Genomic DNA, 15,488 nt, shown 5'->3' with positions numbered 1-15,488 from the left:
TAGTGCAAGCCAAATTTGACTGAATGAAAATGTAGCTTACTGTGTAAATATCAACTTGCAACTTTTAGTGTTGTATATAACATGATCTTTTCAAACAACAAGGGGACCCAAGTAAAGTCAGCCAGGGACCTCGGGAATCAATTATTTTGTGCTACAATGGTCCCTAGGGAGGTAGGGATAGGAAGTAACAAATGAATACAGACCCAATCAGTGCTGTATTGGTTAACTTATCCAGACGGACAGAGGTTCAATATTTAATTTATCAGCAAGTTTTTTGGATATAAACAAACACAAATACTGAAAAGTGGGACACAAGCCTGCATCCTACTACACAAACATAAAATAGGGAGAACATTTAAGCGAGGCTCAGGCAACGCTTACGGTTTGTTTTGACAAGTAGTATGAATTTTAAGAAACAAATCGCAAGCAACGTCTACACAGTTAATAATGACATCACATTTAGTGCACTTGTCAAAACAAACCGTAAGCGATGCAGGCTTGTGTCCCACTTTTCAGTATTTGTGTTTGTTTATATCCAAAAAACTTGCTGATAAATTAAATATTGAACCTCTGTCCGGCTGGATAAGTTAACCAATACAGCACTGATTGGGTCTGTATTCATTTGTTACTTCCTATCCCTACCTCCCTAGGGACCATTGTAGCACAAAATAGGATATAACATGATCTGCACACTCCTGCCATCTAATGTTAGGCGAGGATGGTTGCAAGATCTTTTTTTTCGAAGCATAAGCTGTGGTTTTAATATAACTCACGATCCCTTCCAAAAACCAACAGTGTACCAGGGCAACGACTCTACGCAAGATTGTGTTTTCACCCCAGCGGGTGAATGAAATATATGGAGTGAAGAGGAGCATGAAAGTAAAAACTGTATAGGTGCATTGTGAAAGTAGAATGAATGCAATGATAAACATGTAAAGCATTAGCTCGCATCAGGGGATGAGAGTGGGCTCATAGGAATCTATATCACTACAAGCTACAAATCAATGGTTGTATGTTCGAACGAGTTCCTCAACAACGAGTCCCTAAACCAAGCGGTCTGTACTACAACTGCGTCTTACCGATTTTTTTTTACCACGCATTCTTCTACCACAAATTTTCGTGATAAAGGAATGCATGGTAAACCACCCTATAAAACCTTTTCCAAACCCCTCCCAACCCCTAAAGACTACCCCACCTCCCACCCCCTAAAAACTTAGACAACCCCCAACACTAACCCCTGCCACCCCCTGAAACCTAATACAAACGCCCCAACCCCTAAAAACGAACACAACCCCCCCCTTAAAATCAAAACCCAACCCTCCTTCCTCAACCCTGAACCCCTCGTACCTCTCCTGTTCCTCCGACACTCCTCGGGACTGCTCATCCGGAACACTAGACCGTCTTAGCTTGAACCACACACATGCGTGGTTCAGGCTAAGTCATTGTTCATGCAAGTCGTTGTTCGGCTTGAGTGACTCTGGGACTCGTTGTTCAAGAGTCGTTGTTAATGAGTTTCACCAAATCGATAGATATAGGATAACATTTTCTGTTTGTAGCATGTGCTACTGTAGATCGATCAAAAGTTCTTCACAGACTATAAATCAATTTACTGTCACTTAAGTGGTGGCCAGCGAGCGAACAAGGCAGATTTTTTAACACAGCTATGTTTTCCCAACTTATACTTCCAACTGGGCTTTAATGACCACACAATATGTCTGCTAACAGCAAGTTGCCTAGAAAAGATATTGTAGTTCCTTTCTTTGTAGTAGAATGTGTTTTGGGCACAGAATGAAGATTGCATTTAGATTTTAAATACAGTCTCGGATGCATTTGACTATTTATCTCGAAAGACCAGATTTTGAAATGTGGTTTCCACAATGAGTTTAAGTGAACTCAAAGAGTGGTTTCATTTAGCAAAAAAACCTTGTCCGATCATTAATATCCTCCTAACGGCTGTGCTTAATGTTTTCTGCCACTGTCTCAGAGGTGAAAATAAAATGGGTAAATCAGTGGTTTGACATGAAACTGGAAGACCACCCTTGCCAGAAGCAAGGATTTTTCCTCAAAATGAGTCAAACCTTGTGAACGTGGGTGAAAGTCTCCTCTCTTGTTAAAGGTTGCAACTCACTTACCCTGCACAGGGAAATGATTGCCACCAAGAATGCTACCTTCCATGAAAGATATTGCATTTCACAAGAATGCAGAGCTCTGAAAAATGTACCCATGAGTCTAGTGAGGACTACTTTAAGTTTCCACTATGGGACTGGTGGTTACTTTGCAGGAATGACTACTTCTATGAAAGCTACAATAGCTGGAATTTTGTATAATGATCTAGGTTGTCTGTTCGGGACTGACTATGCCAACCATGTCTTTTGAATGTCTAAACAAATCGCATATTATGTCCTGATCCAACCGTTTCAGGGGTTCTGTTTGCCGGTGTATGCAGTAGTGAAGAAAAATGTTTCAGTTTGCAAATTTAAGTGGTTGGTTTGCGAAATACGTGCAAAATGTCTGTACATTCCTCCAGTAACTAAGTAGCCAAACACTAAGACCTCATATGCCACCCATCACATGGTTCATTTCCTGAGATTTGGATGCCATAGCTGACCCTGAAGAGTTAAGAGGCCCACTCTGATGGGCAACATCTCATGTGAATGGACAATATTTCAAGTAGAACTGAAATCCTAGGTTACCTTGCCCATGTTGGTGCAACAAAAATAAGCATCAAGGACGCAGGTGTACGTAAGAGATCAGTGGTAGTGGTGGAAAAGCATAAGCAAATATCTCTAAACAGTTCATCACAGTGCATTGCCCATGGACTCGGGGTAAGAATACCTGGTGCAAACGTGTTGCCATTTTGAGTTTCCTGTAATGGCAAATAAAATGACTGTGAGCATTCCCCATTTTATAAAGTACTGACACATTGCTAATGTGTCCTGCTTAACGGTTCTGCAAAGTAGTTATCCATCCCAGCAGGTGCTCTGCTGGGAGCTGGATCTGGTGGTGACTGGCCTAATGCCAATCGATTTTGCTAGCTCAGCTAACTTGGGACAGCTGGGGCAATTGTCCACCCTTTGTTTTTGTATGTAGTACATGACAGTCATTTTGTCTGTCATTTACCAGAACAGTCAAATGAGAGGGAAAAATGGTATGAGTGCCAGATAGGCTGCAGTAAGCTCTTGAAAGTGGATATGACACTTTCATTGATCCTGCATTCAGGTACCCTGTTAAATCATGATGTTCAGATGTGCTCCACAGAAGATAAGAGACACCTGTGGTAATGGTCATCCGAGGCTTAGGGTCCAGTAATTTTCTAACTAATAACAAATTTGTGTTGCTCCATCATTTGAGTATGTGCAGAACTCTGGGTTCTACCAACACTAGATTTTTCCAGTGACTCAACGCTTGTGACCTTACCATGACTAACATACCTGTAGAGGCTGCACGTGCAGCCGACTGTGCGGCACTACAGCGACACACAAAGCCATTATCCCCAACAATATCATTCACGTTCGCACTGTCAAAGTAACGGACATCTGGAAAAAAAAAAAGGAAGTGGCCTTTAAAATGCCATCACCTTCTCTTGGTTGGGATAGGCTTTGCCGGTCGGAGTTCAGAACTGTCCCTGAAAAGAGTTGCATTTACTGAACACAAAGAGGAGACTTTCTTTGCACAGACTGTAACTCTTTAGCAATGAACAAGTGTTACTACTGATGCAGCATCTGTTGGGAATTGCTGATGGCTGCTGCTCTTTATCAACCAGTTGCCCAGATACGGAAACAAGAGAATGGCACTTCAGCGCAGATGCACTGCGACCACCGCAAGGCGCTTAGTTAACACCCTTGGGCCTGTTGTGACCAAAAAGGGCAAAACTTTTAACTTCTATCTGGGTGGCTGCAGCATCGGTAGTCCTGGTAAGCAGCAGAGTGGTGAACCGGACTTTGTTTCTTTAGTGTCAGCGGCTGCAGGGGTGTACCTCCTCTACTCCAAAGGGGTTCACTGGTGATTTGCGAAGCAATGGCAGCGCAGCCCTCTGGGTTTCTTGGAGTCTGCACAGCAACAGGATGAGTCGGTTTCTCCACAAGGGTCGGGTGCAGCAGGTAGGCCGGCAGGGTTGGCACTAAGTCAGTCGCTGCTCCTCTGTTCTCATGTAAGCAATCTTCTTTGTCCACTCCTCCTGGTCTGTCGAATCTGAGGTCCTTGCATCAAGGGTGGCACCTGAATACTGTATTTAGAGGCGCTACAGGGAGTGTCAGGTAGTAGCCAATGAGCAACCTATCTTTATGGGGACCGCACCCACTATATGACAACTTCCTGTGGGAAGTGGGCATAACCCTGACCCAGAGAACCTAATTCCACCAAAAACAAAGATGGTGGAAGTTTCCTAGTCGTGTGCACTTCAGGTAGCCCATTTTAGGGGTGGTACTAGCCTGAGAGGGGAACACGCATCCTGACTAGCTAATGTTCCTGCCTGTCCTGGTGCCAGATGAGCCCAGGGCAGTGGGTGGCCTCTTCCGGTGTTTATGGAACGTTTTGCTTTCATTATTGCTTGCTTTCTGCACTGCTAGTGCATGGTATACACACAGCGTATGTACAGTGTATATGAGGTCCAAATACATTTTTAGAAATCAAACTTATTGTAGTACAGCTTACAATATTTCTTTAATGAATCTTTGGTCATGCACGCTCGCTCTTTCCTTCCCATGTAAACTTTTATCTGTAAAAATGCCCTCTCAACATCAACACTTGAGATGGGCAATGCCAAAACAGCCACTACACAATATGCTTACTCTGGCCACCTATATAGCTTTCCATGCCAGTACTGGTGTACCTGATAATTGTGATTCTCTGGGACAAGTTCTGCAACATATGCGTTGAACTGGGCGTAAGTGCCCTCAGAGTTATTAAAGCGGTCAAAAATGAAGCAGCAATTTTGAAACTCCAGAGAAAACTCACCTTTATGGAAGGAATCTAGAACATGTGCAGAGTACCACAGTGAGGCTTCATTGACTTCAAATGCCATGGTTGGTGAAGGAACATTTCTATTCATCATTGCAAGCCATTTCTCATACATTGTAAAATAAAAGTTCCTGAATAGCTCATCAACATTTCGTTGCTTACCAAGTGGCTAGCACTCTAATATGGAACATGTTGCAGTGCTAAAGTCACTGAAAGTGTCACTCAGCCTACTCTCGAGGAGATGTTTTACATCTACACCAATTATGCTGAACACTTGGTAGACAAGGGTTTTTTCAGACTCTATTTTTGTTTAGGTCCACTACAGCAGTCTGGGTTTCCTGTAAAAATATCTAAGAATGCAGTAGAGTGTACTTTTTTTCGCATCACTATCAATGTGCGACCAAAGATCCTCTCATTTTGCGCCTTGACAGCATCACTCAGATAACATTTTGTAAACTATCGCCACATAGATAATATAGAATTCACAGCCTCTAGTACTGAGAATCACCAGCTAAGTGACACAGTTGGAGGACTCTTTCTTTGATTTCACACAAAGCACAAAATTAGAAATATTTGCGTTTTAGTTCCCGTACATAAAATTACAGTGCACCAGAATGGACTAAAAAGTCAATAGCATTCTTCATTAACTCTGAAGATTGTAAAAATGCTTTCAGCATACCATCTAGCAAGTGGCATGGATCTCTTACAGGGAAGCACTTCAGCTCAGGTATCGATTTTAACATGCCATCACACAACTTTTTCATATATGTAGCTAAATCACTGCAAATACAAACAATATATCATTCCAATCTTTGTTGAACTTGGTAAGAACTTTTGCAGCAGCATTCCAAGTGACACTGCATTCCATGTTTTCCAAAAGTCTGGTGTCATCTTTTCACCACTATCCCAGGTGCTTGGTGACAGCACTCTTTCCACATATATCGGTCACTACACCTTGCATTGAATGTTTAAAGCCTAGGGTGTTTGACAGCACTGACTCACTAGAAAAGGGGGCTGATGTAGCAAGGGTTTTTACCCATTCTCTGTGGGAAAATGAGATGGTCCATAATGGGAAAGATTCTTATGAAACCAACCATTTTACCTATCGGTGAAAGAATGAAACGTAGCCAAAATATCAAATATGATTTTGATATTTTCTGACTCTCTACAGTTTATAAAATAATTAAACGAGACATGCGTCTATTAAGACCAAAGACCACTAAACTGAAAAAAGCAAAAGGAAGAAGAAACCATATTTTAGAGAGACACCCCTAAACAACTAAACTCAAGCAGAATAATGTTAGCCCAGTCTTTCTAGCTGCTACCTTGTATAACAAAGTTACATTGTATTGACCCTTTCGAAAAGAAATAGAAATTACTTTCACTCCCTTTTTTCTTTCTTTAAATGGCATTTATGTTTGTGGCTGTGCAGGTGTTTTTTCAGTGTTTGTGTTTACACTGGCGAGGGCTAATTCCCTTTTGGAAGGGTTTTATCAGTTATTATAGGTTTAAACCGAAAACCGGACAGCCTAGTTATGTGGCTATTTCTACATAATTGGATTGAGCACCTGCCTTAAAATTATCAATTATAACGTCATTCATTTGATTACTTTAATCACCTGGGAAAGACAGAGTTTCATGTTGAACAAGACCTGTAACCTTTTTATGAAACGCATTGAGGGTTTACTTAAAGAGTGCGAGCACAACATTTGAAATACATTTTGAACAAGAGCAATTAGATGAGTAATAGAGTATTGATTTAAACAAAGTATTAAAAATGTGATCTTTATATTTAGCAAATTACACTGGTGTATTTTGTCAATGGACACAGATAGAAGTACAAGGGAGATACAAATAAAAAGATGGAGAAATTAGGGTGAAAAACAGGCAAGGTGATGGAAGTTTAGTGAGGAGCAAGGTTGGGAAGATAAGTGAAGCAATAAGAAAAGTCTTCCCCTTCAGAAAGTTTGACCACCTTTATTTATACAAGTCTAACATTACTGCCCGGCAAAATGAAAACCAGATTTGAAATACAGATCATATAGCAGGGAGTTACCTGGACAGGTGAATATGTGCTTTCTCCATGACTGCCAACCATGCCAACAGTGGCTGAAGGTCATTCTCATTGGGAAGGTAATCATATAAAGCCTAAAAAAAAGCACACTGTTGATTACAGGCACAAATGCTAAAGGGTCACATAAGAATGCTAAAGTAGATAACGTTAATGGAGATTCGGAGCAGACTCAGAAGAAAATTCAAAACGTTATGATAGCAGAGGCGGACTGGATGATGGAAAATGAGCTGAAGCTAAACACTGAGAAAAGTGAAACCAGAGTGGTAGGCAACAACAAAGATATCTGTTCAGTTTCCTGACTGCCATTTAATATAGGACAATCTCCTTCTCCATCTGAGACAGTCAGGAGCCTAAGAGTCATACTGGACGCCACCCTTTCACCGAGTCCCCAGATCACTAAAGTATGAGCTTCCTACTTTACAGGTCCAATAACTCTCAGAGAAAACCTCTTTTTAACCTACAAAATGTAGAAAAATGATGGATCAGGCAAAACTCCTGTGCCACCTGGACTTTGGTAACTCACGTAATGCGGGATTACCTAAGTTCTTGCTGGCTAGATTTCAAATAGTGCAAAACAGGGTAGCTGGACTGATTAAGTAGCAGAGAGCCTGCTTCCCATCATTTAGCTGCTCCAATCATTTAGCTAACCTTGACAGGCTTCCAGTTTGGAAACATGTCGGGTTAAAGAGGCTCTCCCTAGCACACAAGCTTTCTATGAACCAGAACCATCTTCCTAAGTATACAATTTGAAAAATATCTTCCTTCTCGCCAGATAGGATCTAATTCAGCATTGCTACTGAAAACTTCTAGAATTTGGAAGAAATTGGCTAGCAGCAGAGCCCCGGCAAAACGAACAGCCAAACTCTGGAATTAATTGCCAGTTCAGATAAAAATGTCAAGTGACTTTGCTAGGAGGGATAACTAGAAATAATTATTCTCAGCTTTTTCATTTGGCTGGTTTACATTTCCTCCTCAGGACCTAAGGAGTATCACTTGGCACTGGTATATCCAGTGTAATCACTGTTGAGCTCTACAAGTCATCAATTAACGACAACCAATGTTGAAAACTGCATGCCCTATCCCCCTGAATGTGCCAGACCTACTAAAAATCAATCAAAGAGACTGACCCTGGTTACCAGGTCTCACTTGGAGTGCTCTGCTGTAACCTTCCTACTTTAGGCTTATATAAGAAGGAAATCTTTTTCTCACAACTTGAGTGAATGTCCATCTTGCGACTCTAATCTCGCAACACAGTTACGCTATGGTACAGACTCCTTCCAGCCACTGGAGATGCTCAGGAGACCCGCAATCCTATCCCCTCACCCAGCTCCAGCAACTAGACCGAATCCAACACACAAGATAGTGGTGATTTTTATCAACCAGTGGATCATGTCCAGAGACACACTTGTATATTTCTCAATGCACAGCACAGAGTATATCGGCCTATGGGAGTCTGCCTTGCACACCACGTTCAACCAGTGGATCGCATCCAGAGACCCACTTGTATATTTCTCAATGCACAGCACAGAGTATATCGGCCTATAGGAATATGCCTTGCACACCCCGCATAGGCCATTCTGCAAGTCCAAGGGTTTTCATCAGTCCTGTGGCCCCCATCTAGCCCACTCTCGTAGATCAGGAGGGTCACAACTTGCTGCTCCTTGAACAGGAACCACCATTCATCATTATAGTTGGCCACGATAGCTGACTTAAAGGAGTCTCACATCCACTTCCTGTTTCTGGCATGCCTCAACAATCAGACACTACATCAGCTGCTAAGAATGCCTCTCTCAACTATACTGCTGTATACCTATTCTGCCAAAGTAAAGTATTTGCAAACCGAAGTAGGAATACATAAGGTTAGGAAATTTGTAAACTGTTGGTGATTTTCTTTTCTTCAAATGTAAACATTTTGCATGTGAAGTCTTACCTACCACAACACTACTAGTGAAATGGAGTACACCATTAAGGTTTACAAATCTCTTTAAACCCTTTATACCAATTCAGCATAGTTTTATAACTACAGAGAATGTGTGGGAAAAGCTTTGCAAATGTTAGTGTATATACACAAAGTTTCCATGCCAAATATCTACATACATAGCTGAAAATCAAAGCTAGTAAGTCACATTTCAACCCATAAAAATCCATTAATAAATTAGGATTGGAATGTACATTCAGAATGTTTTGCTCTTCCCACACAGTGATATTTTTTGAGACTCAGACCTGTGAACTACAGTAGATCAACTCAATGGCTTGTGATGCTCACCGTTATGATCTGGGTGTTCAACTCAGGAGTCAAAGTAGAGGGGTTTGGCTTGGCGCAGAAGAGACCATGGAACGCCTGCATGGCGCATGCTGTAATTAACTGAAAAGAAAACAAAGGACATGGATTAAGTAGGGAGCACTAAACAGTGTATGTTTCTTCCAAAAGTGAAGGAAAACTAACATGTTATGCAGTAAATGGCTTTTGAGCTATGTCTATAGGCCTCACCTTCTATTGTCTTATATAGTGTGGAGTGTGGTACATTGTGATGGGGTGGGGTAGATTGAGTGTACAAAATTGGAGTGAGGTGGACTGAATTAGCGGGAGGTAGATTGGAGTGGAGTAAATTGGGGTAGACTGGAGTGGGGCGGATTCGATGGGGTAGACTGGAGGATGATAGCTTGGGGTGGAGTGGGGCAAGGTAGATTTGATTGGGGTGGATTGAGGTGGAATGGGTTAGACTAGAGTTGGGTAGATTTCAGTGGCATGTGCTACAGTGGAGTGGGGTAGATTGGAATGGAGTGTGGTGGACAGTTTATTTAGATTGAGGTTAACTCGAGTGGGGTAGATTGGAGTGGAGCGTGGTAGATTGGAGTGGAGAGGGGTGGAGTGAAGTTGGATAGATTGGATTGGAGTTGAGTGAGATAGATTGAGGAAGAGTGGAGTGGAGCAGATTGGGTAGATTAGAGCAAGGTAGATTGGATTGAAGAGGGATGATTGGGGTAGCTTGGAGTGGAATAGAGTGGAGTGGGGTTGATTGGAGTGAAGTGTGTTGGATTGGAGTAGAGTGGGGTGGGGTGGGTAGGGTAGATTGCAGTTTGGTAGGGTGGAGCTAGGTAGAGTGGGGTGGGGTGGAGTAGGGTGGGGTGGAGTAGAGTGGGGTGGGGTGGAGTAGAGTAGAGTGGGGTGGAGTAGAGTAGAGTGGGGTGGAGTAGAGTAGAGTAGAGTGGGGTGGAGTAGAGTGGAGTGGGGTGGAGTAGAGTAGAGTAGAGTGGGGTGGGGTGGGGTGGGGTGGGGTGGGGTGGGGTGGGGTGGAGTGGAGTGGAGTGGAGTGGAGTGGAGTGGAGTGGAGTGGAGTGGAGTGGAGTGGAGTGGAGTGGAGTGGAGTGGAGTGGAGTGGAGTGGAGTGGAGTGGAGTGGAGTGGAGTGGAGTGGAGTGGAGTGGAGTGGAGTGGAGTGGAGTGGAGTGGAGTGGAGTGGAGTGGAGTGGAGTGGAGTGGAGTGGAGTGGAGTGGAGTGGAGTGGAGTGGAGTGGAGTGGAGTGGAGTGGAGTGGAGTGGAGTGGAGTGGAGTGGAGTGGAGTGGAGTGGAGTGGAGTGGAGTGGAGTGGAGTGGAGTGGAGTGGAGTGGAGTGGAGTGGAGTGGAGTGGAGTGGAGTGGAGTGGAGTGGAGTGGAGTGGAGTGGAGTGGAGTGGAGTGGAGTGGAGTGGAGTGGAGTGGAGTGGAGTGGAGTGGAGTAGAGTGGAGTGGAGTGGAGTAGAGTAGAGTAGAGTGGAGTGGAGTGGAGTGGAGTAGAGTGGAGTGGAGTGGAGTAGAGTAGAGTAGAGTGGGGTGGAGTAGAGTAGAGTAGAGTGGGGTGGAGTAGAGTGGGGTGGAGTAGAGTGGAGTAGAGTGGAGTAGAGTGGGGTGGAGTAGAGTGGGGTGGAGTAGAGTGGGGTGGAGTAGAGTGGAGTAGAGTGGGGTGGAGTAGAGTGGGGTGGAGTAGAGTGGGGTGGAGTAGAGTGGAGTAGAGTGGAGTAGAGTGGGGTGGAGTGGAGTGGAGTGGAGTAGAGTGGAGTAGAGTGGGGTGGAGTAGAGTGGAGTAGAGTGGAGTAGAGTGGGGTGGAGTAGAGTGGGGTGGAGTAGAGTGGGGTGGAGTAGAGTGGGGTGGAGTAGAGTGGAGTAGAGTGGGGTGGAGTAGAGTGGAGTAGAGTGGGGTGGAGTAGAGTGGGGTGGAGTAGAGTGGGGTGGAGTAGAGTGGAGTAGAGTGGAGTAGAGTGGGGTGGAGTAGAGTGGGGTGGAGTAGAGTGGGGTGGAGTAGAGTGGGGTGGAGTAGAGTGGGGTGGAGTAGAGTGGGGTGGAGTAGAGTGGGGTGGAGTAGAGTGGAGTAGAGTGGAGTAGAGTGGAGTAGAGTGGAGTAGAGTGGGGTGGAGTAGAGTGGGGTGGAGTAGAGTGGAGTAGAGTGGAGTAGAGTGGGGTGGAGTAGAGTGGGGTGGAGTAGAGTGGGGTGGAGTAGAGTGGGGTGGAGTAGAGTGGGGTGGAGTAGAGTGGAGTAGAGTGGAGTAGAGTGGAGTAGAGTGGAGTAGAGTGGGGTGGAGTAGAGTGGGGTGGAGTAGAGTGGAGTAGAGTGGAGTAGAGTGGGGTGGAGTAGAGTGGGGTGGAGTAGAGTGGGGTGGAGTAGAGTGGGGTGGAGTAGAGTGGGGTGGAGTAGAGTGGGGTGGAGTAGAGTGGGGTGGAGTAGAGTGGGGTGGAGTAGAGTGGGGTGGAGTAGAGTGGGGTGGAGTAGAGTGGGGTGGAGTAGAGTGGGGTGGAGTAGAGTGGGGTGTAGAGTGGGGTGGAGTAGAGTGGGGTGGAGTAGAGTGGGGTGGAGTAGAGTGGGGTGGAGTAGAGTGGGGTGGAGTAGAGTGGGGTGGAGTAGAGTGGGGTGGAGTAGAGTGGGGTGGAGTAGAGTGGGGTGGAGTAGAGTGGGGTGGGGTGGAGTGGAGTAGAGTGGAGTAGAGTGGAGTGGGGTGGAGTAGAGTGGGGTGGAGTAGAGTGGGGTGGAGTGGGGTGGAGTGGAGTGGAGTGGAGTGGAGTGGAGTGGAGTGGAGTGGAGTGGAGTGGAGTGGAGTGGAGTGGAGTGGAGTGGAGTGGAGTGGAGTGGAGTGGAGTGGAGTGGAGTGGAGTAGAGTAGAGTAGAGTAGAGTAGAGTGGAGTGGAGTGGAGTGGAGTGGAGTGGAGTGGAGTGGAGTGGAGTAGAGTAGAGTAGAGTAGAGTGGGGTGGAGTAGAGTGGGGTGGAGTAGAGTGGGGTGGAGTAGAGTGGGGTGGAGTAGAGTGGGGTGGAGTAGAGTGGGGTGGAGTAGAGTGGGGTGGAGTAGAGTGGGGTAGAGTGGGGTAGAGTGGGGTAGAGTGGGGTAGAGTGGGGTAGAGTGGGGTAGAGTGGGGTAGAGTGGGGTGGAGTAGAGTGGGGTGGAGTAGAGTGGAGTAGAGTGGAGTAGAGTGGAGTAGAGTGGAGTAGAGTGGGGTGGAGTAGAGTGGGGTGGAGTAGAGTGGGGTGGAGTAGAGTGGGGTGGAGTAGAGTAGAGTGGGGTGGAGTAGAGTAGAGTGGGGTGGAGTAGAGTAGAGTGGGGTGGAGTAGAGTAGAGTGGGGTGGAGTAGAGTAGAGTGGAGTAGAGTAGAGTGGAGTAGAGTGGGGTAGAGTGGGGTGGGGTGGGGTGGGGTGGGGTGGGGTAGAGTGGGGTAGAGTGGGGTAGAGTGGAGTGGGGTAGAGTGGGGTAGAGTGGGGTGGGGTAGAGTGGGGTAGAGTGGGGTAGAGTGGGGTAGAGTGGGGTAGAGTGGGGTAGAGTGGGGTAGAGTGGGGTGGGGTGGGGTGGGGTAGAGTGGGGAAGATCGGGGCGGGATAGAGTGGGGCGGGATAGAGTGGGGCGGGATAGAGTGGGGCGGGATAGAGTGGGGCGGGATAGAGTGGGGCGGGATAGAGTGGGGCGGGATAGAGTGGGGCGGGATAGAGTGGGGCGGGATAGAGTGGGGCGGGATAGAGTGGGGCGGGATAGAGTGGGGCGGGATAGAGTGGGGCGGGATAGAGTGGGGCGGGATAGAGTGGGGCGGGATAGAGTGGGGCGGGATAGAGTGGGGCGGGATAGAGTGGGGCGGGATAGAGTGGGGCGGGATAGAGTGGGGCGGGATAGAGTGGGGCGGGATAGAGTGGGGCGGGATAGAGTGGGGCGGGATAGAGTGGGGCGGGATAGAGTGGGGCGGGATAGAGTGGGGCGGGATAGAGTGGGGCGGGATAGAGTGGGGCGGGATAGAGTGGGGCGGGATAGAGTGGGGCGGGATAGAGTGGGGCGGGATAGAGTGGGGCGGGATAGAGTGGGGCGGGATAGAGTGGGGCGGGATAGAGTGGGGCGGGATAGAGTGGGGCGGGATAGAGTGGGGCGGGATAGAGTGGGGCGGGATAGAGTGGGGCGGGATAGAGTGGGGCGGGATAGAGTGGGGCGGGATAGAGTGGGGCGGGATAGAGTGGGGCGGGATAGAGTGGGGCGGGATAGAGTGGGGCGGGATAGAGTGGGGCGGGATAGAGTGGGGCGGGATAGAGTGGGGCGGGATAGAGTGGGGCGGGATAGAGTGGGGCGGGATAGAGTGGGGCGGGATAGAGTGGGGCGGGATAGAGTGGGGCGGGATAGAGTGGGGCGGGATAGAGTGGGGCGGGATAGAGTGGGGCGGGATAGAGTGGGGCGGGATAGAGTGGGGCGGGATAGAGTGGGGCGGGATAGAGTGGGGCGGGATAGAGTGGGGCGGGATAGAGTGGGGCGGGATAGAGTGGGGCGGGATAGAGTGGGGCGGGATAGAGTGGGGCGGGATAGAGTGGGGCGGGATAGAGTGGGGCGGGATAGAGTGGGGCGGGATAGAGTGGGGCGGGATAGAGTGGGGCGGGATAGAGTGGGGCGGGATAGAGTGGGGCGGGATAGAGTGGGGCGGGATGAGTTGGAATGACTGCACTAGAATCTGGTGTGGAGTAAATTGGAATGGAGTAGAGTAAATTGGAATGGAGTGGGGTAAACTGGACTGGAGTAGATTGGAGTCTGGTAGCCTGGAGTGGAGTCGGGTACGTTAGAGTGGAGCGGGTTGGAGTGGAGAGTATTAGAGTGGGGCAGTTTGGAGCAGAGTGGGGTAGTTTGGAGCAGAGTGGGGTAGATTTGAGTGGACTGCTGTAGATTGGATGCAGTGGGGTAGACTGGAGTGTGGCGGGGTTGAGTGGATTGGAGTGGGGTAGATTGGAGGGGACTGAGCTAGATTGTAGTGAAGTGGGGTAGATTGGAGTGGTGTAGAGTGGGTGGGTAAATTGGAGTGGGTTAGAGTGGAGAGTGGTAGATCGTAATGTAGTAGATTGGGGTTGGGCAGATTTGGGTACATTGCAGTGCAACAGGATAGACTGAAGTGGGGCAAGTGGAGAAAAGTAGAGTGGAGTGTTGTGGAGTGAGTGGCGAAGACAGGTGTGGTGTGTCGTAGAGTGTCTTAGAGTGGAGTGGCATGTAGTGGCAGAGTGGCGTGGCATAGAGTGGAGTATGTGTGGTAGCACACTGCCATTACAGACAACACATTATCAATTGAAATTACCATTACATTTGCACCGAAATACTGCAAATAAACAATGTGTGCAAATGTCTTCACCTAGCCTAGTGTAGTGTACTGAAGTGTTTTGATCTTATTCAAATATTTGTTTACACCACACTTCAGAATTCTGATATATTCTGAAAAATCAGCAGAGTTCATTTTTAGGTCTCGCGAGCCAAAGGCTCGTAAGAGACATTTTATAACTGGGTTTTTCAAAGTGCTGCCGTGGCCTAAAGCTACAGTGCACGTGAACGTGCACGCGCGCAGCCGCCAATCACTGCTGCGCGCGCACCACTCACGTGCTTGCCACACAGCGCTCCCGTCCAAGCGATCGCGATCACTTTCGCTTTGATCGCGATCGCTATTACTTTCGTTTTCGGCCGCGCGGAAACCTCCATTCTAATACTTACTGTGAATAGGCTGAGGCTATCTTGCCATTTCTTTTGAACATGCACTGAGTGTGCATGTGTCTGCAGTCTTTCGCATGCACCAGCCCCCGTTCCTACCATCACCTTACTGCCAGTGCTGCTTGGCCTCTTCCCGCCCAGTTGCTTTCCCCATTCCTATCCCGGGTACTCTGTGGCTCAAAAGAGTGAGCTTTCCGTTGCTTCCGAGGGCTTTGGCACAACATTAAGGCTGGCTGTGAAGTGTCATCCCCTTACTGGAATGTGGTTGTGGTTGTTCTTCTAATGGGCATTTGAACTGGCTGTGAAGTGTCATCCCCTTACTGGAATGTGGTTGTGGTTGTTCTTCTAATGGGCATTTGAACAGCAGCGTTGAGAGCGCAATCACGACTCCAAAATGTGCGTTTGTTAAAGAAACGTCACGTTAAGGTTGATGACTGGCACGCTCACAAAATAACTGTGAAAGAGTTGTAAATTGTAATCTTGCACCATGGA

The 15,488-nt window shown here is 47.3% G+C and overlaps 1 protein-coding gene across 1 annotated transcript in view; it reads right to left on the bottom strand.

The window, feature by feature from the left end:
• Positions 1 to 15,488, bottom strand: part of RRP12 (ribosomal RNA processing 12 homolog) — a 362,034-nt gene that overhangs the window by 216,821 nt on the left and 129,725 nt on the right. Inside the window, exons 9-10 of the mRNA XM_085606394.1 lie at positions 9,300 to 9,398; positions 7,016 to 7,107 (exon numbers count right to left, since the gene is read on the bottom strand). Coding sequence (XP_085462520.1) covers positions 7,016 to 7,107; positions 9,300 to 9,398 — 191 coding nt within the window. The remainder of the gene's footprint in view (positions 1 to 7,015; positions 7,108 to 9,299; positions 9,399 to 15,488) is intronic.

This window comes from Triturus cristatus, chromosome 1_2, assembly GCF_964204655.1.
Source record: "Triturus cristatus chromosome 1_2, aTriCri1.1, whole genome shotgun sequence".
NCBI classification, from domain to species: domain Eukaryota; kingdom Metazoa; phylum Chordata; class Amphibia; order Caudata; family Salamandridae; genus Triturus; species Triturus cristatus.
This window is presented reverse-complemented; position numbering and strand designations above follow the sequence as displayed.